At 43.3% G+C, this 16,679-nt stretch overlaps 3 protein-coding genes across 3 annotated transcripts in view; 1 reads left to right on the forward strand and 2 right to left on the reverse strand.

The window, feature by feature from the left end:
- LOC118407668 (tropomyosin-1-like) overlaps positions 1–16,679 on the forward strand; it is a 1,169,601-nt gene that overhangs the window by 963,689 nt on the left and 189,233 nt on the right. The gene's annotated exons all lie outside the window — the stretch shown is intronic.
- Positions 1–16,679, reverse strand: part of LOC118407627 (zinc finger protein 525-like) — a 976,997-nt gene that overhangs the window by 923,106 nt on the left and 37,212 nt on the right. The window lies entirely within an intron of this gene.
- Positions 963–4,304, reverse strand: LOC118407622 (zinc finger protein 501-like). The gene is made up of 2 exons (XM_035808127.1): positions 4,229–4,304; positions 963–3,000 (listed from the first exon to the last, which is right to left on the reverse strand). Exon 2 carries the CDS (start codon positions 2,996–2,998, stop codon positions 1,772–1,774), a length of 1,227 nt encoding a protein of 408 aa, XP_035664020.1. The 5' UTR covers positions 2,999–3,000; positions 4,229–4,304; the 3' UTR covers positions 963–1,771.

Here is a 16,679-nt window from a genome sequence, read left to right on the forward strand (position 1 = left end):
CAACTCTCGATCTTCATGTCTACCTTGTCCCCCCAACGACCTGGAGGTCAAGGGACTAGGTAGGTAGGTAGGTAGGTAAACCCTATTAAGCAAATACTCTACAGTGCGTTTAATAGAAGAATTGACAAATAAATATACAAAGGGAATTACTGTTAACGCCATCTGGTATCAGGTGGAAACCATAGGGACATTTTTCGTATCATGGCGTTTGCACGGCCAAATAAACCATTATCTGGGCACTTCATCTATCATTTCGTGATTTCTGCGCCGTTTGTGACAGTAAATTGGAGGTAGGAGTCGATAACTGGCAACCATTATTAGTTTCATTATTTGACATCCATACAATTTACTTGCTGTAACCTCATATATGCACGCAGGTACATAGCTCTGCATAGTTCAGTTCCACTGCCCCCCTCCCCATCAAATACTGATCGCAAACACACCTCTAATTCTAATTAAGCGCTGAACTAGCACCAACCAGGCAGCACTAACGACAACCAAGGGCCTTACCTGTAGGTTTATGGTGGTAAGCGGTCTCCACGACTTCTGGAATTACGTAAAATTGCGTCGGTTCGGAGATGAGGTCGAACACGTCGACGAAAACGCCAAACAAAATGGCGGTCAGATCATCGACAGGGCCAAGGTGAGAGGTCACAAACCTGATACCACCTTCACGATGGGTCAAACCACAGATCGCCGCATAAAGCTTTGCTCTTCTGGTTTTGAACCTGCGGAAAAAAAAAAAAACGTTCTAACTCTATTTCTACGCGTCTGACTTTTATATAAATCAAGTTGAAATCTGGCATTAAGGCTGCTATGCCCAAGATCTATTTTTCAATTGACATTTAGAATTTGAAACACTGCGACGGCAATGCCATTTATACTGAACTATATTTACAACACATATTTGGCTTTCTCTACGCTTCATTTATTTTCAGAAATCCTTGTCTTAATCAAGATAACACCACAATTGAATATATCTCTACATATCTAACGGTAAAACTGCTAAGACGGGAGAATGAGGATTATCAGACGATATAAATCAACAGAAAATCATTGGCTTTGTTTACGCCTGTTTTATTTTGACAACACTGAACCAAAAACGGTTCTCAAGTTTGTGTTATATACCATGCTTTATGCCAAATACTAAGAACCCATGTGTACAAACTACATATATGTGCCAAGTACATGCATATAACCACTATAAAAGGCGCGCGTATTGCTGTAAATGTTATTCTTTCGTATAAATCAAAGTCCAGAAAGTCCAGGATCCCAAGAATTCAGGTTCCAACATGATTACTTATTAATTAAAGGTTAGCTACTAAAATGCTATAACTACCATAGGATTGTACGAAATAAATATGATAATCTTATATGCAAAACTTTTTTCTATCACTACAACATTTTTTCTACCGCTATAAGATTTGGCGATTACTTTCAATACTACAAGTGTGGTGCGGTGTTCACATTGTCCTATACAAAATGTTCATGTTCCGTAAGACACAGATTTCAGCTCATTTTCTCATCAACGTGTCTTTCTTTACAACATTGTGTGAAGGTCCTTAAAAAACAACATTTGCTCTGAGTGTGGCCCTCTCAAAAACAGCACCTACAGTTACTATACCTCATGCACAGGTAGAGTCATTTTGGCCCAGCTGTAAGGGGTTAGGATTGTACACTGACCACGCTTGTTGGGGGGTTCCCTGTGTGGATTATCATGTGTCTAAATAAGTTAGACCTTCCTGTTGTCCGAACCGACACTCCCCACACATTAGGGTTTCTCACCTATGTGTTTTCTTTGATGTCGGTCCAAACTGGATTTCTGTGTTGCAGAATAGTCGCACTGGTCACACTTGTAGGGTCTTTCACCTGTGTGTGTTCTCATGTGTCGGGATAAGTGAGCCTTTTGAGTTGCCCTGTACCCACACTCCCCACACATGTAGGGTTTCTCACCGGTGTGACTTCTTAGATGGATGTCCAAAGTGAGTTTGTCTGCAGCAGAATAGTCACACCGGTCACATTTATAAGGTTTTTCTCCCGTATGTGTTCTCATGTGTCGGGATAAGTGGCACTTTTTAGCCGTCCTGTACCCACACTCCCAACACATGTAGGGTTTCTCACCACTGTGTTTTGCAACATGTTGCTCCAAACTCGATTTATGTGCAGCAGAATAGTCACACTGGTCACATTTGTAGGGTTTTTCACCTGTATGGATTCTCATATGTACTGACAAGTTACACTTCTGAGCTGTCCTGAACCCGCACTCACCACACATGTAGGGTTTCTCACCAGTGTGTTTTCCTACATGTTGGTTCAAAGCGGATTTCTGCACTGCAGAATAGTCACATTGGTCACACTTGTAGGGTTTTTCTCCCGTATGGATTCTCATATGTATTGTTAAGTCAGACTTATGAGCTGTCCTGTACCCACACTCTCCACACATGTAGGGTTTCTCACCAGCGTGTTTAACCATATGCCTTCCCATACTGCCTCTGCTCTCCTGTACCTGTGAGGTTGATGTGTTGTCAGGATGGGGAAAGTTCACATCACACGTTTCCTGCTGCAGGCCCATGTCTGTTGTCTGGGTCTCCCTGCTGTCAATCTCCTTCCCAGGGTGTCTGGTATCGTACATCTCATTCCCAGGGTGTCTAGAATTTCCAGCACACAAGTTTGCAGTAGAAACCTCACAGCTGGGCTCTTCCATTTCTGCTTTTACACCGAACCTTTCGTCGTTTGGAGCGTCCCTTTCCTCGTCCTGCTGCCGTCCAGTGTCTGTTGCCTGCTCCCAAATGTTGTAAGTCTCGTTCCAAAGATGTCCAGTTGGTTGATAGTCGTACCTTTCCTGGTCCTCACTGTACGTTTCCTGGCACAGCACGGTCTCTTGTCCATCCTGTTGCCATCCAGTGTCTCCTGTCGGCTCCTCTTTGATGTGTGTCTCGTCTGCAGTTTGTTCCGCATGAAGTTCCTTAACAGGAGGCACACGTGTGAACTCCGCCATCTCTGAAATGATGGCAAAAATATGGGTAAAATACATTAATTCATGTACGTCGTTTGCACACAAGCAAGGGTTCACATTTGACACAAGAAATTCTTTTGTCCAACTAGTGGACCCGTTTTAGCAACTCGGGTGTGTTTCCAGTGATTTGCCAAGTACTAGTATTGCATTGTCTGCAGTCTCAGTAAATAAAATAAACAACAGTCGGATATATCCTACCTATATATACTAGCTATATATGTAACATGTATGTATTCTTCTCTCCCAGGGTTAGCCCTTGGCAATAGCCTACGGCTAGTTGGTCAGCCCTGGCTGTTTGTATACAGCTGAACAAATAAACAAATAAACAAACAAATATATACAGGGGATTCAACAGCCTAGTTCATGATTCTTTTTACAGGTACTTACTGACTCACAGATACTAAAAGAAAATAAAATAGACATAGATCACAGCAACATAGACACAGATAAACACAAAGATATACATACACAGGCACCTCAAGAGCTTTATCACCTGATGATTGATTGATTGATTGATTGATTGATTGATTGATTGATTGATTGATTGATTCCAACGTAGGTTCTGTGTTAGTATGACTCCGAGTTAGGGGCCGACGTAAGAATGGTTATAGAATAATAGAAAAGACGATATACAGAAGAACACTGTTAACATCAAAGTTATCAGTCATGTTTAAAAAAAATGGCACTGTAAGTTTTTGCTTCAGTCATAATTATGCCAAAATATTTCCTATTGAGTTGAGTTTGAATTTATTGTAATACCCTTTAGCTCATTAAGCTAATCTTCCAGGGCTATATGCAATGGGTTCTGGACATTTGATTGAATGGAACTCCAAATCTGCGCAAGTGGTGAACCCAGGATGTTATATAGAGATATAATCTCCTTGGGTGGACAGATTTTCCTCGCAGCTGATGAACAAAGATCTTTGCACGACTACATGCTATGTACATATTAAGACCGCATGAGCATAGTCATCGTCAAATAATCTATAATTAATAATCATCAAAGCAAGATTCGTGATTTCGTGATGCACCATTTCTGACTGTATATTGAAGGTACAAATCTATATTTGGTAGTCGTTATATCACTTATTACACCCCTCCCCCCCCCCCCCCCACACACACACACACTACCGATCGTAAACACACTTCTATTTTAGTTTACCGCTGAACTAGCACCAACCAGGAATATTGGACGACACTCAAAGGCCTTACCTGTGTGTCTATGGTATTTAGTGGTCTGCACGACTTCTGGAATCACGTAAAAATCACGTAAGTTTGGAGGAGATGAACACCAGAGACGACGGCATAAAACAAAATGGCGGATGTCAGCTCATGAACAGGGCAAAGGCCAGAGGTCACAAACCTGATGATGATGATGATGATGATGAATGGTTTATTGGTAAAAAATCACTCGCAGCCTGTTTGGCTGAATTGCGGATTTCGTACAAATAATTTTGTCCAGCCAGAGCTAATTCTAGAAATATTAAAACATCTATAACATCAATTATATCTTAAACATTTAAATAACGATTAAAATTCTGACATTGATAAAGCCAAATACGTGCCTGTAGCAACACTTTAAAACACAACAGATATCCTTAGATACAAAGACATTAGGCATTCAAAAGGCGCACAACGTAGGGGATCGGCGAGTTTCTTAGTCTGTCAGTCCTACATTTCACATGTCGATATTTATCACAGTTTCTGGTGGTTCTGTTGTGATAGTCCGATCCCTTTGGTGGTAGCATTGACGGTCTGTGTCTCTCCAAGTAGGTTCCGAACTTAAAGCACAGATCTCGCCTGCGGTCCGACAGCAGTGGGATGTTTAAGTTCTTCCTGGCTTGTTCGTAGTTAGTGAAGTGTCTGCCTAGAATTGTCCGAACAGCTCTCCGCTGCACTGCCTCAAGCCTGTCTGACTGTGCACAGGTGAGGCCCGGATGCCAAACTGGCGCGCAATACTCCAGTACTGGTCTTACAAACGATGTGAAAATGGTGACAAGGTCCTGAGTGGGTAGGTTGAAATGTTTAAGCTTCCGCAAGAAGAAAAGCCGACCGTTAGCTTTCCCTATCATTCTGGTGACCTGCGTCTCCCATTTCAAGTCTTTCTGCAGCCACACCCCCAGAAGAAGCGTGATTGGCACAACCTCAAGGGGTAATCCATTAATGGTGAGTACTGGCGGAGGGGGCGGACATTTCATAAAGCAGAACGTGATGACTTGGCATTTGTCTGGGTTAAGTAACATGTGGTTATTGCGAGACCAGTCAGTGAAACCGTCCAATTCATTCTGCATTGATGATGGTTCGAGGTAGTGGCGCGATTCTGCCATGGACAGATCATCAACATATTTCCACTGATTAATCAGTGCGTCCCTCATAGCGTCATCAAACACCACTAGAAAAATTAACGGACCTAGGAGCGTCCCTTGTGGCACTGAACAGGTCAGTACCTCCCAGTCAGAGAGTTGGCCTCCATAGCGAACTCTTTGCCGCCGCTGGGTTAGAAAGTCGCAGACCCACGGGATTAGTTCCCCCCGTACTCCGAGTCGTAACAACTTCTGGATGGCTAAAGTGTGGTCTATTCTATCAAAGGCTTTTGAAAAGTCTGTCATAACCATTGTGCAAATGTTCTTGGCCTTTTCAGATTCCCTACAGAGGAAGTCTATCAAGCTGACCAGATACAGTGTTGTAGAGCGGCCTTTTAGGCAACCAAACTGCTGTTGGTCCAGTGACGCACTTATGTCCTCCAAAATCCAGTTCGAAACGAAGGACTCGGTGACCTTGGCGAGTTGAGATGTTAGAGAAACTGGTCTCAGTTTGTCGACTGATGGAGGTTGTGACTTGGGTAAGGGCACTACTGTGGCGTCTTTCCATACTTGTGGGACGTAACCTTCCTTGAAAGAAGCATTCATCATGTCTGTGACCGGACCACTTATTTCACATGCAAATTCCTTCAGGATTCTAGTACTCAACTGGTCTGGCCCCGACGCCTTGCCGGCCTTCAGTTTGCGCAGACGGTTGTAGGTATCCCACACGTTGACCTCAGGTGGGCATGACTTGACGGGCCTGTATGCTGGTAACTGTTCAGGATCCAGGGGAGGTCTTCCCTGTGCCACCCCTGCAAACTTCTTGTTGATGTGGTTTGCGATGAAAGTGTTGTCTGCTTCGTCTTGACCGGGGATGTTGAGTGAGAGCTCTGACTGCTGTATATTCAGGATGGTCTTTATCTCTCTGTACCAATCCGCCGGATTTTCTACCTTGAGATTTTGTACCCTGTCCCGGTAGAAAGACTTTCGCGCTTTTTTTACTTCTCTGTTCACCTTGTTACGCAGGTATTTCCACAAGGCAGTCTTGTTTTCTGAGAATGCTTTCTGCCGTCGGCGAATCATGTCCTTGATGTCTGGTTTTAACCACGGCTTGTCATTGTTGTGCATTGTTACCTGCTTGGTTGGGAAAAACTTGTTTATAGCATCTTCCATTGTTGTGTAAAAGGCCTCGGCCTTGCCGGCACAGGTAGGAGATGTGTACACTTCGTCCCAGGATTGAGAACATATCCATTGGCCAAAGACTCGGCGGTCGGAGTCGCGGATAGGTCTCACTGTCTTGCACTTGGTAAAGTTCTCTTTCCTTGTTATCTGCGGTTCCCACAAAACCGTGCTGTGATCACTCAAACCCAAAGGGCTACATACTTGGGGAATTTTGTAGTGTTTCTCTAGATTGGTGATAATCAGGTCTAACATAGCCTGTCCTCTCGTTGGTTCTTTGACGACCTGGGATAGGTTGTTTCCGTTGCAAAGTTGACCTATATCCAGGTGGTTGAAATCCCCCAACAGAATCATTCCAGCATCAGGGTTACGTGTCCGTATGTCGTCTGTGGCAGAGACGAGGTGTTCTAGCAGCAGTTCCTGGTGAGGTGAGGATGGCGGGTTGTAGACGGCACCCACGACAACTTGTGACACCCCTGTGGGCAGACGTCTCGGTCTTACTGACACCCATATACACTCCAGCTCAGGAGGAACAGTAATATCTGGTACCAGTCCAGCAGGTATGGAGTTCCTTACGTATACGGCCACCCCTCCGCCTCTTCTTGTTGTGCGGCACTTGGAGAAGAGTGTGTACCCTTCAATAAAAAGACAGGACTCAGGGATGGTTGGGGAGAACCATGATTCAGCCACTACACCAATATCCACACGGTGGTCTGACAGGTAGCTTTGGAACTCATCCAGCTTGTTGACGAGCGATCTGGGGTTGCACAGGCAAACAGAGGGAGTTGTTGCTTGTATGACACAAGTTGTGTCTTTCTTGGGCTTTACTTCACAGATAACCCGACTGTGTGTCCTTCGCCATGTGTCATTGTTGTTGTTAAAAACGGGGATAATTCGGTTCGTTACTCGGGTGGTGATCTGACGAGCCAAGTTTCTGCCCCCTCGACATCCTCTCGCATGGAAAACTCTTTTGATACCACAATCAATGAGAGACCGCTTTACTGCATGTGTAAGTTTACTGTATGATCGGAGGGCTCGAAGAGTTGTCGACGAGTAGACCAGCTGTTTTAAAGACATCGTGTTAGGTGTGACCTGGAGTAACCCCGCCACGTAGCATACACAAACAGGTAAAAAGTTGCTGGTTTGTCCGATTTCCCCGATCCGAAAGTGACTTATACGTTAAAACATGTGGAGATTGTTCAAACTTGCCATGATCAGGATGATGTACTCCTGTATCCAAGGACAACGCTCCTCAGGACGCTGCATAGCAGGGTGGTTGGGGAATTCCTTTGTCTTGTAGCTTCCCTCCCCACGGTCGGCGTCACGCCAGGATCATGTCGAAAATCTCCGTCAATTTAGGCAAAAACGCTTCAAAAGGAGAGTCAGAAGTTGGAAAAGTCATAACTACACGTTTCTCCTTGTAGATTCCCCCTCGATGGTAACTTTCTGCACTGGAAACACTCTTTTTGGGCCTGGAAAGTGCAGGAGCTAAAGTAAGGTGGGGCTGCTGTAAAAGCGCCGCCTATGTTCATTACGCAATATGCTAATTGTTATATATGTATATATTATGCTGCGAGATGTTGAAAACGTAGAGTTATCCTGTCGAACAAATTACACTAAAATAAAAATAAAAACACCAATACAAAAACGTCTAGATACTTCCGTGACATGTACAATTTCTACAAGAAAATCTTTTTAAAAAGAAACAGACAACATTGAAAAAGACTGGTGCTGTTTAGTCGAAAATTTGGGCGAGTCCAATTTTTGTGTTGGAAATTACAGTTCAACTAGTTTAAGCAGAGACAGTCGAGTTTAACACAAAAATAAAAGGTAAATCTATGCATACGTAATAAAACTATATCAAGTACATAATCTACAACTATAAAGTATTAGGCGCAATTTTAATCAGCCTTTAGTTCAACCCAACCTCTTGCTATAAATCCCGCCAGGCTATCTGAACATGTCTGCCTCTAATCTTGATTTCCTTTATACAGTTTTTTGACCCAGATACTGACCAAGTCTACAGATAACATCTTCACTCCTGGATGCAATTTTTTCCCACATGGCCGTTCACGTTTTCAGGTAAAAACGTTGTATGCTGTACATTTGTCACTAACGTAGATGAAGGTTCTTTGGTATGTCTTGTCAAATGTTTTGAAAGGCGAGCTTTTATAGCAGCAGAGTAGTTACACAGATGGCATTTATAAGGTTTTTCTCTCGTATGGGTCCACTTGTGTCGGGATAAGTCAGACGTGTCAGCAGTCCTGAACCCGCACTCCCCACACATGTAGGGTTTCTCACCTGTGTGTGTCATTATATGTCGGTCCAAAGTACATTTCCGTGCAGCACAATAGTCGCACTGGTCACACTTAAAGGGCTTTCTCCCTGAATGCGTTCTCATATGTCTGGATAAGTTAGACTTTCGAGCTGTCCTGTGCCCGCACTCCCCACACATGAAGGGTTTCTCACCGGTGTGTGTTGCTAGATGGTTGTCCAAGTCGCCTTTCTGTACTGCAGAATAGTCGCACTGGTCACACTTGTAGGGTTTTTCACCTGAATGGCTTCTCATGTGTCGGATTAAGGTAGACTTACAAGGTGTCCTGAACCCACACTCGTCACACATGAAAGGCTTCTCACCGGTGTGTTTCATTAGGTGTCGGTCCAAATTGCCTTTCTGTGCAGCAGAATAGTCGCACTGCTCACACTTGTAGGGTTTTTCCCCTGAATGATTTCTCATATGTGCGGATAAGTCAGATCTAGTATATGCTCTGTATCCACACTCTACACACATGAAGGGTTTGTCACCGGTGTGGTTTGCTACATGTTTCCTCAAATCATCTTTCCGCGCTGAAGAAAAGTCACAGTGGTCACACTTGTAGGGTTTTTCTCCTGTGTGGGTTCTCATGTGTCGGGATAAGCAGTACTTATTAGGTGCCCTGTACCCACACACGTCACACACGTAGCGCCCTCCGTCTGTGTGTTTTGCTAGATGTGCGTGCAAAGCAGATTTCTGGGCCCCAGAATAGTCGCACTGGTCACACTTATAGGGCTCGTCTCCTGTATGAGTTCTCATATGTTGGGATAAATGTGACTTGCAAGCTGTGCTGTACCCACACTCCCAACATATGTAGGGTTTCTCACTGAGTTTTGCTGCTATGTGCTGGTCCAAGTTGCCTTTTTGTGCAGCAGCATAGTCACACTGGTCACACTGTAGGGGTTTTTCTCCCTGTATGAGTTCTCATATGCCTTGATAAGTCAAACATTTTTGTTGCCCTATACCCGCACTCCTCACACATGTAGGGTTTTTCACCGGTGTGTTCAACCACATACATTCCAGTAATGCCTATGGTCTTTTGTACCTGTGAGGTTGATGTATTGTCAGATTTTGAAAAGTTCACATCACACGTTTCCTGCTGCAGGCCCATGTCTGTTGTCTGGGACTCCCTGCTGTCTCTCCCAGGGTGTTCTGTACACAGTTCTCCAGAAGAAAGCCCACTATTGGACTCCTCTATTTCTGTTTTTATACCGCGCGTTTCGTTGTTTGGAGCGTCCCTTTCCTCGTCCTGCTGCCGTCCCGTGTCTGTTGTCTGCTCCCAACTGTTGTAAGTCTCGTTCCAAGGATGTCCGGTTGGTTGGTAGTTGTAGGTTTCCTGGTCCTTACTGTACGTTTCCTGGCACAGCACGTTCTCTTGTCCATCCTGTTGCCATCCAGTGTCTCCTGTCAGCTCCTCTTTGATGTGCCCCTCGTTCGCAGTTTGTTCCGCATGAAGCTCTTTAACGGGAGGCACACATGTGAACTCCACCATATTAGCAGAATAGTCACATTGGTCACACTTGAAAGGTTTTTCTCCTGTATGAGTTCTCATATGTACAGTTAAGTTAGTCATACATAAGTCATACATTTTGGTTGAACTGTAACCGCACTCGTCACTCATGTAGGGTTTCTCACCAGTGTGTTTTGTTGCTATATGGTAGGCCAAATTGGCTTGATGTGCAGCTGCATAGTCACACTGGTTACCTGTTGTCTGGGTCTCCCTGTCACTCTCCTTCCCAGGATTTCCATAAAGTTCCATCTCCTTCCCAGGATGTTCTCCAATACTAACAAAGCTAGACTCTTCCATTTCCGCTTTTACACCGAACGTTTCGTCGTTTGGAACGTCCCTTTTCTCGTCCCACTGCCGTCCCGTGTCTGTTGTCTGCTCCCAACTATAATTCTCGTTCCAAGGATGTCCGGTTGGCTGGTAGTCGTAGGTTTCCTGGTCCTCACTGTACGTTTCCTGGCACAGCACGTTCTTTTGTCCATCCTGTTGCCATCCAGTGTCTCCTGTCGGCTCCTCTTTGATGTGCGTCTCGTTCACAGTTTGTTCCGCATGAAGCTCTTGAACAGGAGGCACACATGCGAACTCCTCCATGCCTAAAATGATTATAAGAAAATAATGATGAGAAGAAACAGAAAAGGTGCAAATTTTACATAAGAATTTCTTCTGTAAAAGTAGTTTACCCGTTTTAGCGCCTCATTTTTTTTCAGTATTACACAAGATTTGGATATGTATCAATTAGGGTATACATATAGAACAACATAGTATTTCTTTATTCAACTTAGGCACGAATTAACTCATAGTAAAAACAGAATACATACAACACAACAATACAGACACATAGCAATCTATGACGTCTATATACACGCTTCCAGAGGTTTCTAACGTTATCTTTGTGGTAGAATGAACATGATTGACTTACAGTAAGCACAGACTGTACAATGGTGTAATAGAAGAGTGGACACGCAAATATATAATATAGCACTGTTTACGCCATCTGGCATCAGTCAGGTGGAAAACACATCTCACTGGCACTGCAGGCTCTTGGCATCTTCATGATTATGCGAAAATATCACTGTACACAAAACGGAATTGACTTCCAAAGCTGCGCACCAAAAATGGTAGGCAAGTCACTAAAAGGAAAATGTTTCGCATTATTGTCCACGAATATAACGATCGTCAGTCACTGAATCTATAACTTATTATATACAGCAATTTTTCGTGATTTCTGGGAGTATATTTGAGATGCAAAAAGATATTTGGCAGTCGCAATGTGTATGCTGCACAACATCAGCATCCTGTTGCCTGGTGCAGCATACTGTATTGTCATGTTGCAATTTAAACAAAGTCAAAGTCGTTACATTTCACACATTAGTTTGAATGCCCCCCTCCCCATCGACTACCGATCGAAAACACGCCTCTTATTCTAATGTACCGCCGAACAATCCCCAACCAGGCCACTTTAACGACAATCATATGTCTTACCTGTAGGTATATGGCAGTAAGCGGTCTCCAAGACTCCTACAAATCGGCAAAAATCGCGTCAGTTTGGAGAATATGCAAACTCAAGACGAGACGCAAAACAAAATGGCGGACGTCAGCTCTCATCGGGGTAAAGGTGAGAGGTCACAAACCTGATACTCCATGGGTCAAACCACAGAACGCCGCATAACGCTTTACTCTTCTGGTTTGAACCTAGCAAAATTAACGCTTTAAATGAAATAGTTGCGGATATTATTCATGTATTTTATGACAGAGTAATAAATAAACGTAGTATATGTATTTTAACACTAATGTAAATTTCTTGATAAACATTTGTTCTACCTCAATTTATACGTCTCAGGTTAGGTTTTGACGGTTAGGTCAAGCCAGGTGGAATCCGAAATGCACAGGATTTCTTCTTCATTTCACGATTATATCTTGAAACACTGCTGCCACAAGGATGCTAGTGGACTACGATTCAAATCAACACCTTGTATTTTGCTTGGTCTACACTTCTTCCGAGAAATTATATTATTTTTTCTGTCAAAATTACGCCATGGTAGTAAATGGCTACATATTACAAGCTGCAAAGGCAATATCATAATTATCAGACGATATAAACCAACACCAATGCAAATTACTACCTTTGCTGATACTTAGTTTATTTGGAATGAGCTTTACCAAAATTATGCTCAGTATCATCTATATAGCTATGAGGTTAAAGAATACAAATACATGTGTACAGAACATATGTGCATGTATACAAATCGGTGCGTATAAATGGAAATGTTAGAACGTTCATCTATCAAATAAAGTAGAAAAATGCAAGTAAGTATACCAACGTTACAAAATGTTCCAGTATTCAAATTATTACCGACATGCGTACAGTGCATGAAAAAACAAAGATCATTTCGATATTATCTCAATTCTACAACCTACATTTATATGTTACGTCAAAAAGTGGTTACTCAAGCAACTGGATATGGTTTTGGAAACGGTCAGACGTTTCAACTGCTATCCAGCAGTTTTTGTTAGTGACACAAATCATATCCAGTTGCTTGAGTAACTACTTTTTGGCGTACCTGGATGTGTAACCTACATCGACGTGCGTCTAAATATGTCTTTACATTGCGATTTAAAAAAGGGGATTTCTTACATAATGTCACAAGTAAGTGATCAACTTAAACACAAAAGAGAAAAGTGCGTATCTATGCTTGTGGCCCTAGGCATTTAAACTGTCTTTGGTACAAAACCTACATCTATAAAGTACCAGGTAAAATTGAAAAGAGTAAAATTAAAAAGAGTAAGTTAATGCCAAAGTACTGAAACTATATGTACAAAACCTCCATCGGTCCGGTCCGGCACATAAGCTACAATCCTCACAAGCTCACTGGGACGTCTGCCTCTCATGTACAATTCCTTACCACAAAGTAGGCCGATTTGAGCTTTCATGAATAAACAAAGTTTCCACAAAAAAAAGAAGTCAGTCTCAGTCCCAGGTACAGATAAAGACAAAATTCACATTCCATTCGGGGTCACCGCCTGGTGAGAGAGTTCGCCTTTGAACTGAGCTTGCCTTTGTGCGACATTTTTAACACCTCACTGGCTGCAGGATCCGTGCCATCTATGTGGAAAAAAGCCAACGTTGTCCCCATTCCCAAGGAGAACCCACCGCGCCTTGAAAAATTGCGACCGATTTCTTTAACCTCAATCTTCGCTAAGATTTGCGAAGATTTCGTCGCCAAGTGGTGCCTACAGGACATTCTTCCCTACATAGATAACCGCCAGTTTGGTTCACTAAAGGGTAGGTCCACGACACACTGCCTTACAAGTCTTGTTCATAGTCTGGCCAGCACTACTGACAAACCCGGTCACACTAGCACCTTGGTACTCACGGACTTTACGCGTGCGTTTGACCGTATTCATCACTTGACTGCGATGAAGAAACTTCTTGAACTTGGTGTTCGTCGCTCTATCCTCCCTTGAATCTGCGATTTTCTTTCACACAGACAGCAGCGTGTCACCTACAAAGGGACATTTTCTGACTGGGAAACACTTACCTGTGGAGTACCCCAAGGCACGAAGCTTGGTCCGCTGATCTTTCTTGTACTCATTAACGATGCAGTCCCCCAAGAAGATACCTCAGCAGAAGCCTGGAAATATGTCGACGACATGTCGCTCGCTGAGTCTTGTCTTGCGACACAACCTTCCAAAGTTCAAACTGATCTGGACAATCTTGTTAGCTGGACTGACAAAAACTACATGCAGCTTAACCCAACTAAATGCATGGTGATGTTCATTTGCTTCCTGCAAAACCACCTGCAACTCCTAGACTGTTTGTTGGCGCATCTGAACTTGAAGTTGTACACATGGCCAAGGTCTTGGGTGTAATATTACAAGCAAACTTGAAGTGGACTGTACACGTAGTAATGATTGTGGGCAAAGCTAACCGTCGTCTGTACAGGATTAGGTGTTTGAAGAAACACGGTCTGAGCTCTAGCGACTTAGTACTTGTGTACATAGGGTTTGTCCGCCCCACCCTGGAATACGCCTGCCAGGTTTGGCACCCTGGGCTTACAGTAGAACAGTCACGTATGATAGAGCGTGTCCAGGCTAGAGCCTGTAAGAATATTCTTGGCCGCTCCTACAGTTCCTACAGTTCGGCGCTGCAGGTGTGTGATCTGGAACATCTGCATGTTAGACGAAAAGCTCACTGCCTGAGGTTTGCTAGATCACTTGTTAACTCTGAGGCATTCAACTGGCTACCACCACATATCCACACTTTTAAATTGTACAGCTGAGTGGGAATATTGTGACTATTATAATTTGATTAACGTACTTCTAAAGGCAGTAAGTGTGTACTTGTGCAATTTAGTCTTAGGACTACGATCTTGTACATTACTTTGTGTGTGTTTGCTAAATAAACCAGTTCTCTCTCTTCTCTCTCAGATTATACACTGTTTTTAGTTATCCTGTATCCACACTTCGCACATCTCTTTTACTGGTGTGCTTTCTTACATGTAGGTAAAAGGAGATTTTTTGCAACAAAATAGTCAAACTAGTCACATTTGTAGCGATTTTTCTCCTGTATGTGTTTTCATGTGTCGGGATAAGGTAGATCTTTGAGCCGCCCTGTATCCACACTCCCCACACATGTAGGGTTTCTCACCGGAATGTCTTGTTTGATGGACGATCAGATGATGTTTTTCTGCTGCCGAATAGTCGCACTGGTCACACCTATAGGGTTTTTCCCCTGTATGGGTTCTCATATGTCGAGATAACGCAGACCTGCTAGCTGTCCTGTACCCACACTCCCCACACATGTAGGGTTTCTCACCGGTGTGTTTGGTCATATGTTGGTCCAAAGTAAATTTCTGTGCTGCAGAATAGTCACACTGGTCACACTTATGCGGTTTCTCTCCTGTATGTGTTGTCATGTGTCGGGATAAGTCACACTTTTGAACTGATCTATACCCACACTCCCCACACATGTAGGGTTTCTCACCACCGTGTTTTGCAAAATGTTGCTCCAAACTCCGCTTATGTGCAGCAGAATAGTCACACTGGTCACACTTGTAGGGTTTTTCTCCTGTGTGGATTCTCATATGTCCGGTTAAGTGAGACTTTTTTGCTGCCCTATACCCACACTCACCACACATGTAGGGTTTCTCATTAGAGTTTTTAACCATATGCCTTGCCACATCGCCTCTGCTCTCCTGTACCTGTGAGGTTGATGTGTTGTCAGGTTGGGGAAAGTTCACATCACACGTTTCCTGCTGCAGGCCCATGTCTGTTGTCTGGGTCTCCCTGCTGCCACTCTCCTTCCCAGGATGTTCTGTACAGTCCATCTCCTCCCCAAGATGTCCAACACACACCTTTCCCGAAGAAATTTCACAGCTGGAATTTTCCATTTTTGCTCTGTAGGGGGGGTGGGGCTGGGGTGGGGTGCAGATTATAGAATAAAAACTTCTTGCTAGAAGTGTGGCACATACTAAGCATTGGGTTGTGAATTTAGCTGCAAATCACAACTTTTCAGAAATTCTATCTGCAATTCCAAATTCTCGTGGTATGAAACTAAATTTTATCGAATCAACTGTGGACGAATTGGGACCTACTCGGTTGTCATGTGTTTTGGTCAATCACTTTTCTCGTGACAAAGTGACGGTCTACAATATATAGCAGTCATATATAATCTCAGTGATTGTAAAGCCAATTCTCCTTACATACTACACACTCTTGTATTAGGGAGAGTAGCGTTATAGAACCGTAGTTATGTACATGTACTAGATGTCGTAATCTGTACCTTGTATAATTCTGTGCCATGAAGGTATTATCATAATACAGTTGTGCCATGTATTGGATGATTGTTCCACTGAAAGGTTTTCATATGAAATTTAATTCCAAACCAGAGCCTATGAAACCACAAACCTGAGTATGACAACTGTGGCGAATCCGAGGCTGGCTTCTTTATGGACGCAGGGGAGGGACGCCGCAACCTGGAACAGCATTAATATATTACTTGTGAAACAATCCAACATTCCTCCCACAAAACTCCTTTCTCCAAAGTGAGTCATACAATTGAAAAAAAACGTCGTTGGCATCTACTACTTGTACGTGTGAGAAGTTACCTTATACTTTATAATAGTATGGTATACAGGGAAATGGCAAATTTACATGTGTCTCTAATCTAAAAGTTCTTGATTTTCCACAATATCAAATAACACAGGACTGAAATGGTACACCGAGAGACGGTAAACCCGTTAGGAAAGAGCCGAAAACAAACCTCTTACGTTAGGTCGCACTCATTTTGGTTCGCCCCCCCTCCCCCTTCAATTTTACCATATTTGCATTTGGAAAATGTCTATGAATCAAAAGCGTTAC

This window comes from Branchiostoma floridae, unplaced genomic scaffold (assembly GCF_000003815.2).
Source record: "Branchiostoma floridae strain S238N-H82 unplaced genomic scaffold, Bfl_VNyyK Sc7u5tJ_1439, whole genome shotgun sequence".
NCBI lineage: Eukaryota > Metazoa > Chordata > Leptocardii > Amphioxiformes > Branchiostomatidae > Branchiostoma > Branchiostoma floridae.